Source organism: Clytia hemisphaerica, unplaced genomic scaffold, assembly GCF_902728285.1.
Source record: "Clytia hemisphaerica strain Z4C2 unplaced genomic scaffold, Clytia hemisphaerica genome assembly, whole genome shotgun sequence".
NCBI classification, from domain to species: Eukaryota; Metazoa; Cnidaria; class Hydrozoa; order Leptothecata; family Clytiidae; genus Clytia; species Clytia hemisphaerica.
Window position 1 is genome coordinate 511,102 of NW_027103309.1, and position 19,906 is coordinate 531,007.

Here is a 19,906-nt window from a genome sequence, read left to right on the forward strand (position 1 = left end):
GGTCTACAAAGTTATGTCCACTTTCTCCTTTTAATTCTTTGCTTTATCGGTTTTCATTTCTTTGTCAAGATTATCAAGTCGTATTTAAAAAGTTTCATTTTTCAATATCAAGTCTATATAGAACTGGCTTTCTCCTGCATGATCCTTCGATTGACTCCTTCTTCAAAAGTTTTTTAACAGTTGGAAGGAGATCTTATTGATGGTTGTAAATTTCTTAATTAATTCCACCTCCGATTGCAGAACTCTCTAATCTAAACAGAACGTTTTAAAGTAGGCAATCACCTTTTCTCATATCTTTGTTTTTAGTTAGCTTCACAGAAAAAACACATACACGTGTACAATATTTCGACGTTTGTCTTTGTCAAGTAGTTGTTTTCAAGTTGTTTTTAGTTAGATAGAGTCGATATTTTACGTGGATAGCTAAGTAATACAAGACTTTTAGGTAGTCTTTCGATTGTTTCCACGGGGTCCACGGCCAGCCGGCTCGTCTATCTATGAACTGAACGGAAGACTGGAAGGAACATGGATTTGAACTGCGAGTCCCTGGTTTGAGACGCTGACGCCTTTGACTACTTGGCCATACCTCTTTAAAAGTCTATAAAAGTCTACTACAGTTGACGCTCTCTAATTCGACGTTCTACTATTCGATAGGCTCCCTTATTCGATGAAATTTCAAGTCCCCGTCAACAAGAAACTCTCATAAACGACGCTCCCTTACTCGATAAGCTCCCTTATTCGATGAAAATCCTATTCCCCTTGAAGATCGAATTAGAGAACGTCAACTGTATATTAGCCTTATTCAGTTTCGCCATGAAATGAAGCAGTGACGAAACAAGCCAATACTGTGATGATAAACATGATTATAAAAGTGACCAGTAAGAGACGATCCAATGTGTAAGCACAAATCTTCCATTCACGTTTAATCTTCTCATCTTCAGCATCATTCTCAAGTCGTTCTACTATCATATCCATTTTCTTCATCATTTCATTACTGAACATTTGCGCTTGAGGACTACGATGTGTCAAGGCGGTGTTGGCGCCATTCATAGCGCTTAGAGCTGCTTCATTTTGGTTTTGATCTCTCATCAGTTTAATACGTTGTAGATTATTTTCGGGCACGTGAAAATAGCCATTGTTTTCTTTTGAGAATGACGTCATGCTATCTTTCTTTTTTTCTTCCTCGTCGCTTGGTAGGACTTTGGTTTTTTGACGAATACCGAGTTTATACGATAAATTCTCGTACAAAAGTCCTCGCACCCATTTCGGTAAGGGATGAACTGCAGAATGCATTTTCAAAATGACGCATGTTGCTACGATCATAACCATCATTTCTAACATGGCAGCACCAAAGAAAATGGTTACTATAGGAACAGTATCAGAGGTTTCCGGCATCAATGAATCAACGATGAGCATGAAGACAGTCATTGAAAGGAACAAAGTGATTGCTAAGCCAACTCTTTCACCTAAAAAAGGAAATCCAGAAATTGATTGTTATTGATTTCATACTTAATCGCACGATGGGTTATTTTTTCTTATTTGGTACGCCCTTAAAGAGAGCAATTAATCGTTAATTGCATCCTGTAGAGAGCAATTAATCGTTAACCACACTCTCCAATGCGGCGCCAATGTTTACAAAATTGATTTTAATGTTTTTTCTTACATTTTTTTTTGCATCGAACGTTTTAATTGCATTCGAAATTTATTTTGTGAGAAAGAAAATCAATAAACAACAATAAAAGAAAGAGAAGAGAAAAATATAAAACTCTCAGTGTAATTTCTGTAAATTTACTTTCCTAAGGGGGAAAAAGTAGTGAAAGTCATTGTGCGATTAGCTCGTAATCACATAATAACTCGTACAATTCGAAAATTGCACTCGTGATTTTTTTGTTTCGAATTTTCGAAAAAAAATTATTAACAAAAAAATCACTTGTGCAATTATTCTCGAATTGCACTCGTTATCATGTGATTACATATACTAATTGCACAATTGTACAGGGTGTCCCTAATTAAAGTATCGAGTCAAAACACAACTATGAGTAGAAAGTTTTATGTGTGTATTCACAAAATTGTATTTTAAGCTCTCCCTCTTTTTTCTTTGTCATTACGATTAATTTATACGTTGTAACTACCTTTTGTAATAAGCCTGTGTGATGGAGAACGTTCTTATATTTTAGCGATAACACACACAAACTTTTCTACTCAATTGCATGTTCAAACTCGATACTTTAATTAGGGACACCCTGTAAAAACATTGGTCCCTATCACAGCTAAAAAGTTACGCGATTCGAATTTTTTATCGTCCTTAAAGATCAAATTATGGATAATGAATTGTATTACAGTGAGCAGACTAGTTACAATCAAAAGCTGTAGTAATGTGAACCTTTATGTATGTAAACTGCCTTTTGTTACTAAACTACAATCGAGGGATAATGATTCGACTGAGAAAAGTCACAGTTGGTAAAAATAACAGACTGAAACTCGATGGGGATTGATATTCACATGTTTTTAATTGCTGTGGATTTCAATTCTATTGTTTTCGAGTCAGAAAATTAAGCGGGGATGGAAAAAATAGCACGATATTTTTCAGTGTGATTATTTTCAGAGGACAAAAAATTGCAGTATAAGTTTCCGCCAGAGGCGAAATTTTGGTCAATTTTTCCAGTGGAAGGGGGTCCTACCAGATTTGTTAGAAGGAGTGTGATAGTATCTAGTATATGTGTACCAAAAGAAGTGGACACATCTTTATATGATCTTTATAATTTATGCTAAATTTTATGACTCGTTTTATATCTCAAAAACCTTGAATGAATAAATGAATTGAATATCTATTGAATGAACAAAGAAATTTAATCTTATTTCAAATATTCTAAAGGCCAGTTTAGTTATTGATTTTTGAGGGTTTCACTTTTTTCTGGACACACTGTAGGCATTCAAAGAAAGAAAAACATACCTGATTCAGCTGGTAAGAAGAAGGTCAACGTAGTCATCAAACTGATCAAAACCATTGGGAAAATCATATTCAGCAAGTAATACAATGGTTTACGGTGTAATTTCACTGTAGCATGAATGATTGGGAAATGAGTATCAGGACAACATGTGTATGTCATATTGATTTGCTTCATGGTTGCTGATTCCAACTTCCATTCTGAATTTGCTGTATATGATTCTGTAAAAAGGAGTTAGGGTTATTTTTTGACCCTTGAATCATAAGCAATTGGGATCTAGATTTTCGTTCGGTCTAATGCCGAGTCATAGAAAACCTGAGTTACGACGTAATCACTCGGTTTTTTTAGGTGCACCTTAATATTCCGAGTTAAGATTTATTCCGGTTATCTTGGTTGCACCTTAAATTTCCGAGTTTTATCACTCGTCTTTTTAGGTACATGTTAATTTTTCGAGTTTGTTGATAACTCGGTTTTTTTAAGGTGCACCTAAAGTCTATTCACGATAAGTGTATACTCTTTTTTTATTTACCTATAACTTTTGAAGGAATTCTTCAATCTTTATAAGTTTGTTATCATTGGAAAGATATTGGTGAGTGGAACAATTTGGAATAAAAAATCTATAAAAAAATTCTAAAAATGAAGATAAAAATGAAGAAGAAAAAAATGAAGATCTTGTAGAAAAGTGCTATAACTATCATTTTCACTGAAGTGAATCCTTGATTATCGAACGTCATCACTGTGAAAAAAATTCTCAAAAATAATCATTCAGTCAAAAGATATCAAACAAAGTTATAAGCTGATTGACGTCTAAAAACGCTGTTTTCTCCTGTTTTCTGCTGTTTTTTGGGGTCAATCACTTATTAACTTTGTATCATAACTTTATCTTGAATAAATATTTTAGTGAAATTTTTTCACACTGATGACCTCCTAAGATCAAAGAATCTCACCAATGAAAATGAAAGTTATAACACTTCTCTACAAGATCTTCATTGTTTTCTTCTTCATTTTCATCTTCATTTTTAGAATTTTTTTGAAGACTTTTTTATTTCAAATTGTTCCACTCACAAATATCTCTCCAACGATACCAAATTTATAAAGATTTAAGAATTCCTTCAAAAGTTATAGGTAAAAGAAAAAAGAGTGCACACTTATCGTGAACAGACTTTTTTTTTTTTTTAAATGGCCGAGTTAAATTTTTTTACACAACCAAGTTCATAATTCGGGTTTACCAGGCTTCAAAAAAATGTACGAAATATTCTAATCAACTGATGAATGCGTAAGCAAAAGAAGAGAAGTTAGAGAAATGAACCCTCCGAATTATTTGGAATAGGCCTGATAGACCTGCCTTAGGATAGGGAAATTACCACGCTTACCATTAGACTGGAGTCGTTTATAATGCATGTAACACTAATAATAAACACAAATAATGATACGGGATTTAGTTTGTATAAACTTTACTTTTTTGCTTTATTTCTAATATGTCTGAATTAGTCGTCTAGCTTGCTAGACTAACTTACCATACATTGCTAACCCTGCGCTCGTGACGCGACAGAGTTATTGGTGTATACACTTAAAGTATTGCGAAAAAATACACCATTTGTTTTATCTTTATGTAAGAAATGTTTCCTTACTCAAGTTGATTTCGGTGCCTCTTACATCAACGTCCAATTGAGATCCATCGTACGTCCAGCTACCAAATTCGAATGTACATTCTTGTTCATCGAATGGAAAGTATTTGATGTTCATTGGACATTTAGCAATGAGAAGAGCTGGTGTTAACCAGGCGACTTCACCATTTGATTGGACAATGATTCGATTGTTCAACTGATCAAGACTCCCACCGAATTTCTTATCATTTTCAATGCTATTAAGTAATAATGATGAAAAAATTAAAATTCAATGATTCAATTTAGAGACTAAACTACTTTGAAAACTGAAATTGAATTTATAATCCATAGACATTTTCGTGATAGAGATGTGTGATGGATTAAACGAAAATCTTGTCTTAATAGTTCTTCGTTTATTGTTGGGAAATAAATCATACTTTTATTCTATTGTTTCCAACTCAAAAGATGTATTGGGGATGGTTTCGGAGTGCTTTCTTCCGTTGAATGTTGAATGGAGATGGAATCAAAATCAATTTCATAGTGGGGCTGAAACTGTAAGGCATTTTCCCAATAAACCTTAAATTCTTCACTAATTGGTAATTTGAAGTAATATAGTATAGATGACGTGTTCTTTAGGAAAAGTAACAAAATTATTTTATGACATGTAATACACATTTACTTACTTATTGTAGAGGACAATATCAGGTTTCCATACTTTAGAAGGTGATAGGTGTATATGATGAACGTTATTGTAATCTTTTGGATCCCATACTAATTGGTTGTCCGTCCAAAATTGTCTTATAAAGAAGAAAGCATCGATCCGCTCACTTTTCTCAATCTACAAATTGAATAAATGATACAGTATACAGGTTATATACAGGGTTTATTACGTTTGATTTGAGACAGAAAAATCGTCGACGGAAAAATCTAAAATGGGCTCTTCCAGAAAAAAATTGAATATGGGGGATGAAGGATATAACATTTTTTGGAGATTTAGCCCCCGGACATTGTGAATTTTGACCCCCCCCCCCCAGACAACAGATATCACCCCTCAGACAAGCGTCAGTTGACCCACCAGACATTCACAATCACCCCTAATCAGAGCAAGTTTGTCCCCTAGGCAAATTTTGCAGATTTTTCACTACCCCCGTACAAAATATTCAATATATCCTCCCCCATGAACAAAAACTTTCTGGAAGAGGCCAAAAGAATAAAATGTTTGCCAAAATCACAAAGTATCATCCGCCCTAAAAAACTTAAGCCTAAACGATTTTTCAATAGTACGGCTAATATAGATTTTAAGGGTCATCATCAAAATTGTTGCACTGGATGTTACACCCTGAAAAGCGGCAAAAATACCAAGTTCATGTATGTGTCTTTTTCTGTGACGGAGACAATGAGGTTCTAATTTGACTAGATCCTGACCAACTGAGGACAACATCTCGATTTTGCAGGTCAGAAGTGCGGGTCATTCCAAATCGCTATAGTCACCCTACCGTCCTCAAAAGAGCAAATACATAAACTCGCTAATGACGAGATGTAGACGGAATTTTGAGAAATTTTCTAATTTCCACCCTGAAAATTGTCCAAAATACACATCTTGGAAATTAGAAAAATTTGGGAACCTGTCAGATATCTTTAGAGCGTAAAAATGGGACCCTGACGAGCGTTTCGTCCCCGTTTCCCATTCCGCCTGAATGCCTCTCCTGGGGACGGGGATAAGCTGGTGCCCAATCGTCCTAAACCTCGTGGAACACTCCATTGCAAAGGTTTAATTCTCAACCCCCTCAAAATCTAAATATTTTACTTACGATATCAATAACCTGGTTTAATTCCAATCCAATCTTCAATCTAACAGGATCACTATCATTTGAAACAGGTCGTGCGTCCACGGAATAATTCTGCAAAATATCTCTAATTACTCGACTTTCTCCATTTTGCGGAACAGCCAGCGAAACAGTAACAAAAATGTTGATAAGAACAAGATAAAGAAACATGTTTGCCATCTTTGATTTTCTTTTTCCAAGTAATTTTAAGATTCTTTTTTTTCCGTCTCAATATTTCGATTATTTTGCCTGTTGTGAAAACTTGTTGAAATTAATTGATGGGTCTGTACTACAGGGGTTTTCTTAACATCAAAATGAACACCAGATGGACACTGATTGGATGTTGATTGGATGTTATTTGAACCAGGTAATGATTGATTGATGTTTAATTTATCCTGGAAATCATAAAGCACGCTGATAATTTGTTTCTTTAATATAAAATATTTATACTCAGCATTAATATCTATCTCAGTATTTGTTAAAATTTTTAAAAGTTTAAATTTTTGATTAAAACTCAATCAATTCAGAGCGTACTGTATATCTTCTTAGACCATCAAGCAAGATTTATTTATTTCAAATTTTACATTCATTAACTATTAACTCTTGAAAATATTTGGGGTCATTTATTAGAACTGTTTCACAAACTAGGGTTATTTCAATTGCGAAGATATCTCGCTGTTAATATGGTAATTTTCAAACTAATATTTTTATATAAAAAATGAGAATTATTCAACTTCCTCACTTTACTTCCCAATTTTTCAAAAACACACATGAGCTTAAACGTTTTTTTATAAGAACAAACTATATAAGAGCATAAGGCTCTTTGATGGCCAAAATGTTAAGAAAATGTTAAGAACATTTTAAGGCTTTGCAGACCCTAAAACACCCAATTTCTTAGGAAAATGGACAAAAATACTCACAAAATGGTGAAAATAAAAACATGTTAAGAACATTTTTAGGCTTAAAACTCAGAAAGTTAAGAACGTCCGAAGTCTTCACAAATTTAGGATTTTCTTACATAAAAAAAATTATGGATTGGAAACTTTCTCAGTTATCTATTGTGCTTGACTGTTCATAAATTAATCAAAACCCCAAGTTTCTTAGCATCCTTCAAATTTAACTTCCCTTTTGCAGTTCTTGACTTCGAAGACATGGATTTTAGGCTTTCAAAATGTGCTTGAAATATGACTTGAGTTGTTATGCAATCAAACTAATCCCAGACCAAAAGTATCGTGGAGGAAACGATCAATCATTCCCGGGAAACATTCATGGGACCTTTCTGGGATATTTCCACTGTTTTTTCGAATATACCAGCAAATTATACGCCCCCTCAAATAAGTGCTCCTCCTAAAATCCAAAAAACTTAATGTACGACCGGGGCGTCTAATTGAAGTAATACGATAGTCATTTAACGTGGATGCTGAAGACGTAAAACACCTGCTTTTCACAGACCCCGGGAGAATTGGCCAAAATATCGCTCCATCTTTATCCCCGCTAAAATATTCAAATAAACAAATCTAAAATATTGTGCTATTTTTCCTTCCCCGCTGAATTTTCTGGACTCGTAAACAATGCCATTCTTTCCAAGTTAAGTGACATCAGTGGCAACCAAAACCGCACAAGTAGAATTGTATATTTCTGAAATGTTTCCCATTTTCTTATTTTATGAAATTCGAACTACTCATTTCAAGAGAAAAATAATATTCCTTACTTATAAATTATAAGACATATTTTTTTCTTGAGAATTTTACGCCATAAAGTGAAAAAGGGGAGAATTAACTCAGAATATCGCAATATAAGCTTAATTTCATTAGACCTAGGGCTAGATATCTATTTCCATTCTTTTCTACCCCTATTATTTGAAATTTTTGGGCGATATTTCCATTTCCCTCAGTACAATAATAAAACAAAGTCATTCTTTCTTTTTTTTGATATCCAATTGGAAATCATCAAATTATCATTTCGCTAAAAATTGTTTTTGCTGATTCCAGGAAATTTTATTGTAAGATATAAAAGAGACTACTTCAACCAGTGGGGTGCTTCTATCAGAATCGTAATAATTAGTTTAGGATAGCCAGTTGTCTAGGATATCAACACCACAAACTTTATTGGTTCAGATTTTCGTCTGTACACTACGCGTCTTTTTATAAAAACATCCGACAATTTTGAAGCCTCCAGATGTTCTTAGCTTTTCGGGTTTTAAGCCTAAAGATGTTCTTACCATGTTCTTATTTTCACCCCTTCAAGTCCAAAGCTAAACTACACGCTATTTCTATAAAAACAAGAAAACTTTGGCTCAGACTTGGCTGTTCTTAAGTTATTGAAATTCTTTTGGATTAAATGTTCTTACGATGTTCTTAATACGCTTAGTTTCTTTACTCAAAAACTTAAAATAGGTTTAAAATATGTTAGAATCATCAGTACTTTTTTATGTAATTTCTGAAATCTTAGGGTTTGGATTGTTGTTAATTTGTTATTAGGTTTTGCCCAATTTTCAGCCTTGTATTCTCATAATCCGTTCTTATAGAAAAGCGTGAAGTTATTTTTTTACACTGAGAATTTTTCGGCAAGTGGCAATAAAATAATGCAGCTAGCATAGCACCAAACTGACTTCTTTTGTTCGAATCTTTCTATAATCTAGATCTTAAAAGAATGTTTCAAACACCTTTCGAATCAGAGAAAGTTAACAAGATTTTGAATGTAGCACCCCCATCTCACAGACCCACTAGAGACCCTTCCCACTGGAAAAATTGGCCAAAATATTGTCATCAGTGGAAAATATACTCTTATTTTTGTCCCCGCTGATAATAACCAGATAAGCAAATCCTCACTGCAAAATATCGTGCTATTTTTTCCATCCTCACTAAATTTTCTTGATAGAAAACAATGGAATTCCTATCCCCAGCCATAAAAAACATGGGAATAAACATCAGTCACCATCGAGTTTTAGTCCGTTATTGTTACTCCCTATTGCTGATACAATCACACCAGGTTTGTGAGAAGGGGTGTAATATAAAACTAATTGCCAACCCCCTAAAAAACAAAAGCGAAAAAATAAAAGATACAAATGCAACAATGACTGAGATTACCATTCGCCAAACATTTTTCCCATAAAGCAAATAACACATTGAAGAATTTTTGCATCTTTAACAAAAAAAAGAAAGTGAAAATTTTTCACTTTTGAGAAATACAATGAAGTGATAAATAATGAAAAATATTTTAGCATGTTGATGTAAATTTATTTTATCAATTACAATACTATTTCTCACTGCGTAAAATATGAATTTATTAACATGGCTTGCCTAAAAATATAGTTTTTCATCAATTATGAAGAAATCGTGGGTTTTTCTTTAATTTTTTTTGAACCAATCAAATCGAATTATTCTATGATCATGAATCAATAAACTTTGTCGCTTGGCAACGACGATGCGTCATTGAACTTTTCGGCGCCATTTTGATGTTTCTTGCGGTTTTTAAGTCGTAAATTTTAAAAGTTTGAGCCCACAGGGGAGTCAAATAAAAACACAAAATCACAGTGGGAGGTTCTTTTCAAACTTTTTACCAATCCCATTTTGATATAAAATTAAGTTAAAGTTAAAGTAAGTATGGGTAAAAGGACAATCAAGAAAGCTCATCTAGAAACCATACACGTTTTTTTGATAAGAACAAACTATATAGAATACTAAGAACAAGTTAAGAACAGTTTAAGGCTTGGTGGACGCTAAAACACCTAATTTCTTAGGAAAAAGGACAAAAATACTCAAAAAATGGGGAAAATAAGAACATGTTAAGAACATTTTTAGACATAAAACTCAAAAAGTTAAGAGTACCTGAAGGCTTCTAATTTTTTGGATGTTCTTATGAAAAAACGTGTAAATAATCTTAGGTATCTATAGCTTCTAGCCTGGTCACGATTATGTGTACCATAATAGTAGGTTAGAAAAGGAAGCGCAAAATCCCTTCTTTTAGGAGTACTACAATTACGTAATGCTAAGCGAACTTTTGGAAAAAAGGCCGTATTTTACGGTAAACATATTTCTTTCCTTTCTCCAACGTGCTTGTGCTGAGAACTCGTACAACTATTGTTACACCCCTGTATCACAGACCCGGCTGGACTGGAAAATTTGACAAAAAAATACCCGGGAATTTCAGCCCCACTGGGAAATTGACTTTGATTTCATCCCAATCCGAAAATCAATGTTTAAAAACTGCACTCCAAAACCATCTCCACTGGATTTTTTTAACCTTGGAACAATAGAATTTCTATCCCCATTGGGGGGATGGGGCTGTGAGACAGGGGTGTATTGTTTTGGCTGAAGATCAGGGAGTTGGATTTCCAAGTCTTTGGATTGCTGGTAAAATCATATATCTATTGATTTCACAAATTAATCCAATGATACAAGATTTTGCAATATCCCTGGTTCAATATCCTTAATAAATCCTTATCAAGAAAGTTCTCAGATTATTCGATTAATAATTTTGGAAATTTTTAATCATGTTCATCAGGAAATATGAGATCTTTGAGAATTCAACTACTCCTACAGGAACACTCACTTTCATACTAATTCTTTTAAACCAATCTGTTCATCTCCAACATATAAGTTTCAATATATATTTCTTTGTTTGAAATTTGAGGCGTTTATCAATGTGTTGTTAAGATAATCGTTATACGCAATGAACATATCTATCAATTTCCTCAAATTTGATAACTCGAACCTCCATAACTCAAGTGTCTCTTTAACTCAAGCAAGTTTGCTGATCCGTCAGTTAGCAATGCCTTATAAACCGGTCTCTATAACTCGAAATTTCCTTAAACTCGAACAAATTAAAGTTTCCGTAGGCTCTTGAGTTATTGTTTTTTCACAATCTTGACAAAGCCCTACTCTCCCCTAGAAAATCGTAGTGGCCTTCCTTTAAGTATGGAATCAAAGTATCACAATATTGGATGAAAGTCGCATTTAAAATTTTCTACAAAGATTCAAACAAACTTTTCAATCTTTCTTTGAGAACCACAATAGAACGATTTGCAAAAAAACAAGTTAATCGTTGGTTATATCGATTCCACGAATATTCTCCGAATGAACATAGAAGTTTCCAAAAAATGATGTTTCTTCGACAGAGATTACCCTGTTGGATTTTTAACTTTTAATGATAAATTTGCTTCTTTCTACATTTTATAAAAATTATGATTTCTAATGATAAGTTATAATTTGTAAATAAAAATAAATAAAATTACATTTTATGTAACACACAAGGAATTAATATTAGGTAAAATTTTAAACAACTATTGATAATTGGTTAATAAATGACTTCATTTAGAGTTCATTTAGGGTACGATTTGAGTTTGTTTCGCAGTTCATAAGTCAAAGCAGAAAATTCTGCATCATCCAAAAATATTATGTGGATGTCTGTAAACGTTACAGATCAATGTCAATTCATCAAAGGTCCGCCAAAAATTTAAATCTTCATTCTTGAACAAAGGTTTAAGACTCGCCTTTTCTCCGATCCGATTTACAGAAGCAGTTCTTCATTCTCCTACAAGAGCTTTTACTCTTAGGTTCCAAATAAACGCCCCCCCCGTTTATTCGAACCCCCTCCCCCTTTATTTAGAACATAAGAGTAAAAGTATAGCTTGGGTTTTTCCAGAGAATACAAACCGTATACCGTCTTCTGGGGATGTCCAGCTCCGTCTCAAGGGGTTAGGTTTTGTCGTGTGCCGGAATTCCATATAGGGACATATAAAAATCTGTCAATTAAGCCGGAACTCCATGAGGGTAACTCTTCAAAAATTTAAAACTCCAGAAAGGTTTAAGCCTCAAATTACCAAAAATTCCAAGAGATTTCAGCATTCACAAAAGTTTGAACCTCATCAAAAGGGGGTATACGGTTTTTTTCTGGAAAAGCTCATTCTACATCTTTGATATACTGTCCCAAATTTCAAGCGACGTACTCAGGTGCTTTGAGAAAGATACTCAATGAGGTGACCACGAAAATGATTCCGAACATGTATAATGACAACCTGTCGATGGTCATTGCACATATTCGCCATTCTTCCTTTGCTTTGGCATCTTCTTCATCTAACAATAGCTTCTCCAGGAAAATATCCAACTTTTGACCCAAATATCTTGTACTGTTATCATCAGAATCTTTCATTGAATCAACATTTTGATGCATAAAGCAATTCTCAAATGTTTTGTTTATATCGCCGCCATGTTTTGTAAGGACACCATTTTGGACTACAGTTACGGTACCGATCCCATTTGTCCTATTAATCGATTTCAACTCAAGGACTGTTTTCACTTTATCTCCTAAGGTTTCCTCTGTTTTTTCTTTCTTTTTTGATCGAGGACGAATTCCCAAACTGTAGGACAAGTTATCAAGGATCAGGCGTCTCATCCAGCGTGGCATCTCATCTTCCTTGGTCTTGAAATGGAATTTTAGAACATAACATAGTATGACAACCATAAGAACCATTTCCAACATGACAGCACTGAAAAAGGTGGCGACAAGAGGAACACTGTCAGATGTTGGAGGTATGATCTCACCGACGATCAACATGAAAACAGTCATGGCGAGCAGTAAGGTAATAGCAAGTGCGATTCGTTCACCTGCAAAAATGAATAAACTAATGATGAGTTTAATTGTTCCTAAGCTGCAGACTTCAAACACTATATATTGCTGATTATACAAATTTATACATACTCATAAATTTGGTTATAACTCAGGACGAAAGGTTGAATTACAATTTAATGTATCATTAGAGTTTTAACACGAGACTTAAGACATAAGACCTTGGGATCTTAAGATCTAAAAATTCAAAAATGGTCCAATAAGGCTTAGAAGAAAGCCTGAAAGCCGATAAACCCTTCCCAAATAACCCCCTCAATAACATAAGAAGTGGAAGGGCTGAAATTGCGATTCTCGCAAAACTTGAAATTTTGAAAAACGACGAAATACTCAGAAATCCCGATTTATTTTGACCATGATCGTAGTTACCTGATTCAGCTGGCAGATAAAAAGATAACATTGTCAACATGCTGATTACAACCATCGGGAAGATGAGATTCATCAGATAAAATAATGATCTTCGTTTCAATGTTAAGGTTACAGTTACGTCGGGAAAAGGTTCCGGACAACACGTATACGTCACTACGTTTCGACGTAAGTATCCGTCGGTGATAAGCCATTCTGAATGCTTGGAATAAGAGGCTGAAATGAGAAAGTTGAAATTAAAGCAAGAGGTCAAATCGGCATGAAGGCCAAGCGACATAGCTATTGATTATCCTGGTTGATTTTTACAGGGTACATTTTTTTCCAAAAGGAACTTGAATTGGCAAGGCGCTGATTTTTCAAAGACGGACATACAAAATCACGGACAGCGACATTCAAACTCACCAAAATCAACATCACGAGTCAAATTTTTTAGATCAATTTGAAAACCATTATAAGTCCAACTACCAAACTTTAGCGTACAAATTTGTGTATCGAAAGGGAAAAATTCGACATTCATTCCACATTTTGCACGGAAGATGGCAGGTGTCAGCCATTTAATGGAACCATCATTCCTAACGATGACTCGATTGTTCAGCTGATCTAAACTGCCACCAAATGATTTGTCTTCGTCAACACTAAATTATGAAATTTTATACCATTACAACAAGTAAAAACGGACCGGGGGTACTACCCTTGCCGACCGACGCGCTGATGTTTGAAAAACGGAAACTACGTGGGAGTCGTTTTTTGAAAAAAGTGACCCTGAATAATGGGACTAAAATTCCAAAATTTTTTCCAAGTTCCGACAGAAAAGCACCCTATGAGGGACTGTTTTTTCTATTTTTGTGTTTTTGCGACCCTACCTTGGTCTCATGGAAGTGAAAAAGGTACCTTGACCAGCTGCACATCCCGTACCCATTTTAGCTTAAGTACCTCCCCCCCCCCGAAGAACGGTACTGCAGCTTGCAGCCTAGGGTAATAGGTTAGATTAGATAGATTAGGCTGGATTTTGCTAGGTAGATGGACGCCAAATGTTTAGAGTTATGTTTCTTTGTTTTGAACTTTTTCTATTAATCTACGGTCTTTTTGTTGCAATGATGTTCTCATAGACACTACCTTTTGACGCCATTCCTCTTTCGGAAACTTTTTGTCCCTATCCCCTGGGACATCGAGTCTAGGGCTTTGCATAAGGATTGGGGAGGGGGTTTGTTTGCATAAATTTTCTCATAGGCACGAACTTTTGACCTGAATGTCCCCTGGTAAACTCGTCCTATTCGTCCTGTGACATCAAGACCACGTGGGGAAATTTATACATAACGTAATACACCTTTTCAACCGTAGTCGTGCGGTCAGGAGCGTGCTCCTTTATCATTTAATTACCCCCCTAAACTCGATCCAATCCTTTTTTTACAACTTTTTCTATTGTCTATTCGTGCGAAAAAAAGACTGGGACGGTTGTTTTAGGGTGGTAAAACGGGGAAAAAAATGCCCGTGCGGCAATTGGAGGCTACGAAAACTTACTTATTGTACAATACCAGGTCTGGTAACCAGACTTGTCTTGGTGATACATTGATGGTTTCAACACCACTGTAATTGGCTGGATCCCATACCAAGTTCTCATCCGTCCATAGTTGACGAACGAATAAACTGATTGCAAAGTATTCTTGTTTTTCTTTCTAAAAATTGTTACGAACGTTGTTTCAACGTTTATCTAACGTTCACAACGTCCATATAACGTTATATGAACGTTGAAACAACGACGTGTGTCAGCTGGGAAGAGAGCTGGCAACAAATGTTAATTGCTGTTAATTTGAACGGTATGTTATTGTTTGTGAATTACAGTTGACGCTCTCTAATTCGATATTCTACTATTCGATACACTTCATTATTCGATAATATTGAAAGTCACAGTCAACAATAAATTCTCCTGAACGACGCTCTACTATTCGAAACGCACTCGATGGAAATCCAATTTCCGCTGAAAATCGAATTAGAGGGTGTCAACTGTAGTTCTTTTAATGAACAATTAACAATAAACTAAAGGGTTGCGGTTAAAGGGGGTTAAATTGAACGTCCTATAATTTTTTTTGTATTTTTCTACTTATTTCTTCCAATAATGATGATAAAATTGAGTCAAGTGTCTAGCATACCATAACATTTCTCATCTAATTCCGTCACCCTTCTTAAACCTGGGAATAATAAAAAGGTCGGAATAGCTTATCTCTATTTAGCGGTCAGAGGGGAAAACATATTTTTTTCAATCAGTGATTCCGACCTTCCCTTAAATCTCTCAGAAGAATGGCGGAATTACACGAGGGATGTTGACATTAGACCAACTTGCGGTACTTCATAGAATATAATGTCCTTACCACTTCGATTAGTTGATGGAGAGCTATACCAAGATTGAGGGTAAGTATTGTTGAATCGTTGAGTACAGGTCTGGCTTCCTTGTTATAGTTACGAAAAAGATCCTCCACTAGTCTAGATTCTCCGTTGCGTGAACTCGATACTGAAAAACATAAAATTAACATTAAAACACCCCTGTTTCGGTACTGTTTCGAATGCGATTCCAACATTGGACAGGATATCTCCTGCCAGAGTTTGAAGAGTGGACCCTGTCAGAAATGATTGTTTGGTAAATTTGGGACTCTGTCAGAACGAAAAATCACCAAATTTTACAGTTTTCACCCTGAAAAACTGACTAAAAGTAGACAAAAATTGGAATTCTTAGTTCCACACTGAAAATTGTCCGAAATAACCAAAAGTCGACCCTATACCAGGTTGGTTTTTGTAACCGTTTAGAGGGATATTTCTACATTGTTAAAAAGATACTTTGCCACACGCACACACCAAGCACTCATTTTTTTACTCTTGATAGTGCTTGATAGTTAGAGATTCGCACAATGCTCTCCAATATGAAAGACATCTTTCTCAAATATGATTATTAACACTTACTGTATGATATTGGCAGATTGACCAGTAAGATATTGATCAATAGATAGTTAATCTTTGCAAACCCAAACATAATTGAAACTTTATCGATGATGGTAGATTTTATTTTCTAAATAAAAAAAGATGACTAAATTTACAAATGATGAAAAATTTATTTTGAATCATTTATAGAAGGATAACGCCTTGTGACGTGCGTCATATTTATGTGACACCTCTCTGGATTTCAATGTAAATTTTTTTTTATTGTGATTCGTAGAGTTTAGGGTTTCTAAACGTCAACACTCGAATAGCGAGCTCGCGCCTTGAGCAAAGACATACACTCGAGAAAGTAATTAGAAACTTATTAGAATTCTATTTTATGTTGTTTTTCTAGCCGATCATACGCACCGTTGAGACTCTACTCAAAAATACGCCCCTATCTCACAGACCCACAGAAGAAGCAAAACAAAAGAACATCACTGTTTCACTTTTCAAGCCGTAAGAATTTCGTCAGAGATTTCTCACTATCTTGGATACAACATTTTCTCATTAAAAATAAACAATTTCTAGCAACCAGATATAAAAAATAAATTTTGATCACCTAAATGTTTATTTTGATTGAAGCCAAAAGCTGATTCAGCGATATTTAAAACATTCCCATTCATTGATTTAACTAAAAATCTGAATTATCTTGAATTATGAATTATTGTCTTATTATTATATTATTGATAAGTTTGGCCTGAGCAATCGTTGTCAAGATAATGGCGTGTAAATTTAAACTTTTCAGAGTTTAAGGGTAAATCAAAATCACACGATGCAAATGCGAGAAACTTATCCGATCTATCAAAGCCCCCCCCCCCCAAGCAGTTTGCGTGAATGCGAGAAAATTAAAAAAAGTTTGCGTGGATGCGTGAATTGGAAAGCTTTGCGTGATCAAAAGTTGCGTAAATTTCGAAAAAACATTGCGTGATTGCCTGAATTGAAGGTCCGCAGAGGGGAGGGGGAGCGAAACAATGTCTTTGAAAACACTATTCAAATGAAGGGAGCAAACAATTTAATTGTTCAGATAAAATCAACAGTTTTAGTTTAGTCAGTCTTAGAATATTTTTTGGGCTCTAATAACCGAAAAAAAAAAGAATAGCCGACTATCAACATAATTTATTAGTCCTTATAAAAAGATCGAAACAACCTATCTACTAACTCCGGAGACAGGGGAGTACATTGTTGTTAAAAAGACTAATCGCTTACGGGAAGTCAAACTTTTCGCTGCAAAGTCATTTAAAATCAACAAAGAATTAATTCATAAAACCCGAAGAAATTTTAAACCATACTGTTCAACGCCCTTAGAATATTAAGAATATTGTTAAATACCAATCTCTCATCCTAGACATCCGTTGTTTTGGTATAAAAACAAGACCAAAAACAACAAAAGTTACTCAAATTATCTATCGCATTTTCTCACGTACAAAAAGAAATAGGTAAAATTCATAAATAAGTGTTATATTATATTTCCTCAAAAAAAATATTTTTTCCACGTTGATCTTCAAATTGTTGGTATTCAACCTCGCGCAAACAACAACAACACAAAAAGCCAAATAAAAATTTCAAAACATTAGAAACCTTAAATAAGATCTCTAAAGGTTCTTTTGAGTAATGTCTTTTAGTTTCCTAATAACTAAAAGTTTAGTTTAACAGACGGGTCCTAATTGAATATAGTTTCAATCATCATAGAAATTTCTTAATAAAGAACCGTAAAAAAATTTAATATTTTTTCATCCCCATATCTCTTTATCTGGCCTCACAATCTGCCCCCTTCTCTCATATTCCTCAGGATGAGGGTTATATGATCCCATAAGCCATTGGATAAAGGATTTTACTCCAAAGTAATAGCCTTAATGTTCCTAAGCTTCAGACTATTTAATGAAAGGTCCAGAAAGTATTAAAGTTGGATCAAAATACTTTCCCTTTTAATTTTTTCCTCATCGTATACACCCCTGTGTCACAGACTCGCTGGGACCCCAGTCCCACTGGAAAGTTTAGCAAAAAGTTCGTCCCCGGTGGGAAAAATACCCTAGAATTTCAGCCCCACTGGGAAATTGACTAGAATTTCACCCCATTCGAATTCAATGTTTAAAAATTGCACTACAAAACTATCCCACTGGATTTTTTAATCTTTGAACAATAGAATTCTTATCCCCATTAAGATTTCAATAGAAATTTTTATCCCCGCTGTGGGGGAAATGTTTCGCCGGGGCTGTGAGACAGGGGTGTTCGCATATTTTTCTAAGATAGCACAATTATCTTATGCGGAACCACAAACAAAAGTTAAAATTGTATACCATGACCATGTTTAAAAAGTCTGGAAAAAATTGAAATCTTAAACAAATCGTGATTTCAATAGGTAAAATAAATCCCCACATTTGGAAACAATCCCAGTCATACTAAATTTGGAAATCCACTCACATTTACCATTTTTGCTTACACAGCATTCTTATACAAAAGAAAAAACAAAGAATATCTTTAAATTGTAGCCCACATATCTCATAGGGTCAAACTTGAGTAATGTATAACGTCGTTGACAAATCAAAAGGGCAAATCTCAAAATTAGTGTCTGAGAAAACTTAGCAATTTTATATTAAGCTAATCTTGAATTTCAGATTGACCCTTTTTACATAGTGAAGAAGGTATGAAGGTAAAATGTATGGTCAGCCAAATAGGAAAATCTTAGGTTTCCTTGGACATTAACTTTGAAATTGGCATCTTTAATTGGTCAACAACGATAAAATGTACCCGAAAATATATGAAGCATGTTCACCAAAATAAAACGTTACCACCATTATATATGTAAGCCCTGACGGTGCACAACGTCAAAACAACGTCCATGTGACATTCACAACGTCCATATAACGTTATTTGAACGTTAAAACAACGTTGTGTGCCAGCTGGGAGGTGTATTTGATGTATACTGTATACAACTAAATATCTAAATTCGTCCATTCCTTCACTCTCTATCGGTAAAGCCCATCTAAAATGCCTTCATTTATAAACAATTCTTTCGGCTGCCGGTAATTTTAGTTGGAGGACCTAATTCAAAAAAGTGCTGATCTTGAAATTAGCTTCAGGTTCGTAGGCAAAATCGAGAAAATTGTATTTGAAGAAGAACCTACCGTGCCTTTGAAAAAAATCCCAAAAATTTTAGTTTTCCACTAGAAAGAGTTAACTTTCGGAAGTCCCGGAAGATGTTCTGCCTTGATGCCTTAAAGAAGATGAATAAGACATGTGTTTTACTATTTCCTCATTTAAAGTTCAATAAAAAATTTCACTTATTACATTCAGAATATGAAATTTGAATTTTACATCCGTTGTGCGTTGTCTGGAATTTACCACCTAGCCTGGTAAAACAGCTTATATTCAGAGAAAAGAGAAAGCTTTGACTGTTTAAAATTTTGCAAAAAATTGAGGAAAATATTGAATTTTATTTGAAAATATTTTTCATAAACATTAAGAATTTAAAACAGTGGGTATTATCATAATGTAATCTTTAGTAAAAAAATTCTTTCTTATCATATTTTAATATGAAAATAATAAGAAAGTAGAACTTGCC

General features: G+C 34.5%; 2 protein-coding genes across 2 annotated transcripts; both read right to left on the reverse strand.

The window, feature by feature from the left end:
• Positions 1-386: 386 nt before the first annotated feature.
• On the reverse strand, positions 387-6,793 carry LOC136812855 (acetylcholine receptor subunit alpha-1-B-like). Its single transcript, XM_067069383.1, has 5 exons — positions 6,364-6,793; positions 5,236-5,390; positions 4,577-4,809; positions 2,951-3,166; positions 387-1,463 (listed from the first exon to the last, which is right to left on the reverse strand). Exons 1-5 carry the CDS (start codon positions 6,556-6,558, stop codon positions 796-798), a joined length of 1,467 nt encoding a protein of 488 aa, XP_066925484.1. The 5' UTR covers positions 6,559-6,793; the 3' UTR covers positions 387-795.
• Positions 6,794-11,976: 5,183 nt separating this feature from the next.
• On the reverse strand, positions 11,977-19,589 carry LOC136812865 (neuronal acetylcholine receptor subunit alpha-10-like). Its single transcript, XM_067069394.1, has 7 exons — positions 19,470-19,589; positions 16,327-16,432; positions 15,741-15,880; positions 14,893-15,047; positions 13,774-14,006; positions 13,375-13,587; positions 11,977-12,986 (listed from the first exon to the last, which is right to left on the reverse strand). The coding sequence occupies exons 2-7, from the start codon at positions 16,394-16,396 to the stop codon at positions 12,316-12,318; spliced, it is 1,482 nt and encodes a 493-aa protein (XP_066925495.1). The 5' UTR covers positions 16,397-16,432; positions 19,470-19,589; the 3' UTR covers positions 11,977-12,315.
• Positions 19,590-19,906: the final 317 nt, after the last annotated feature.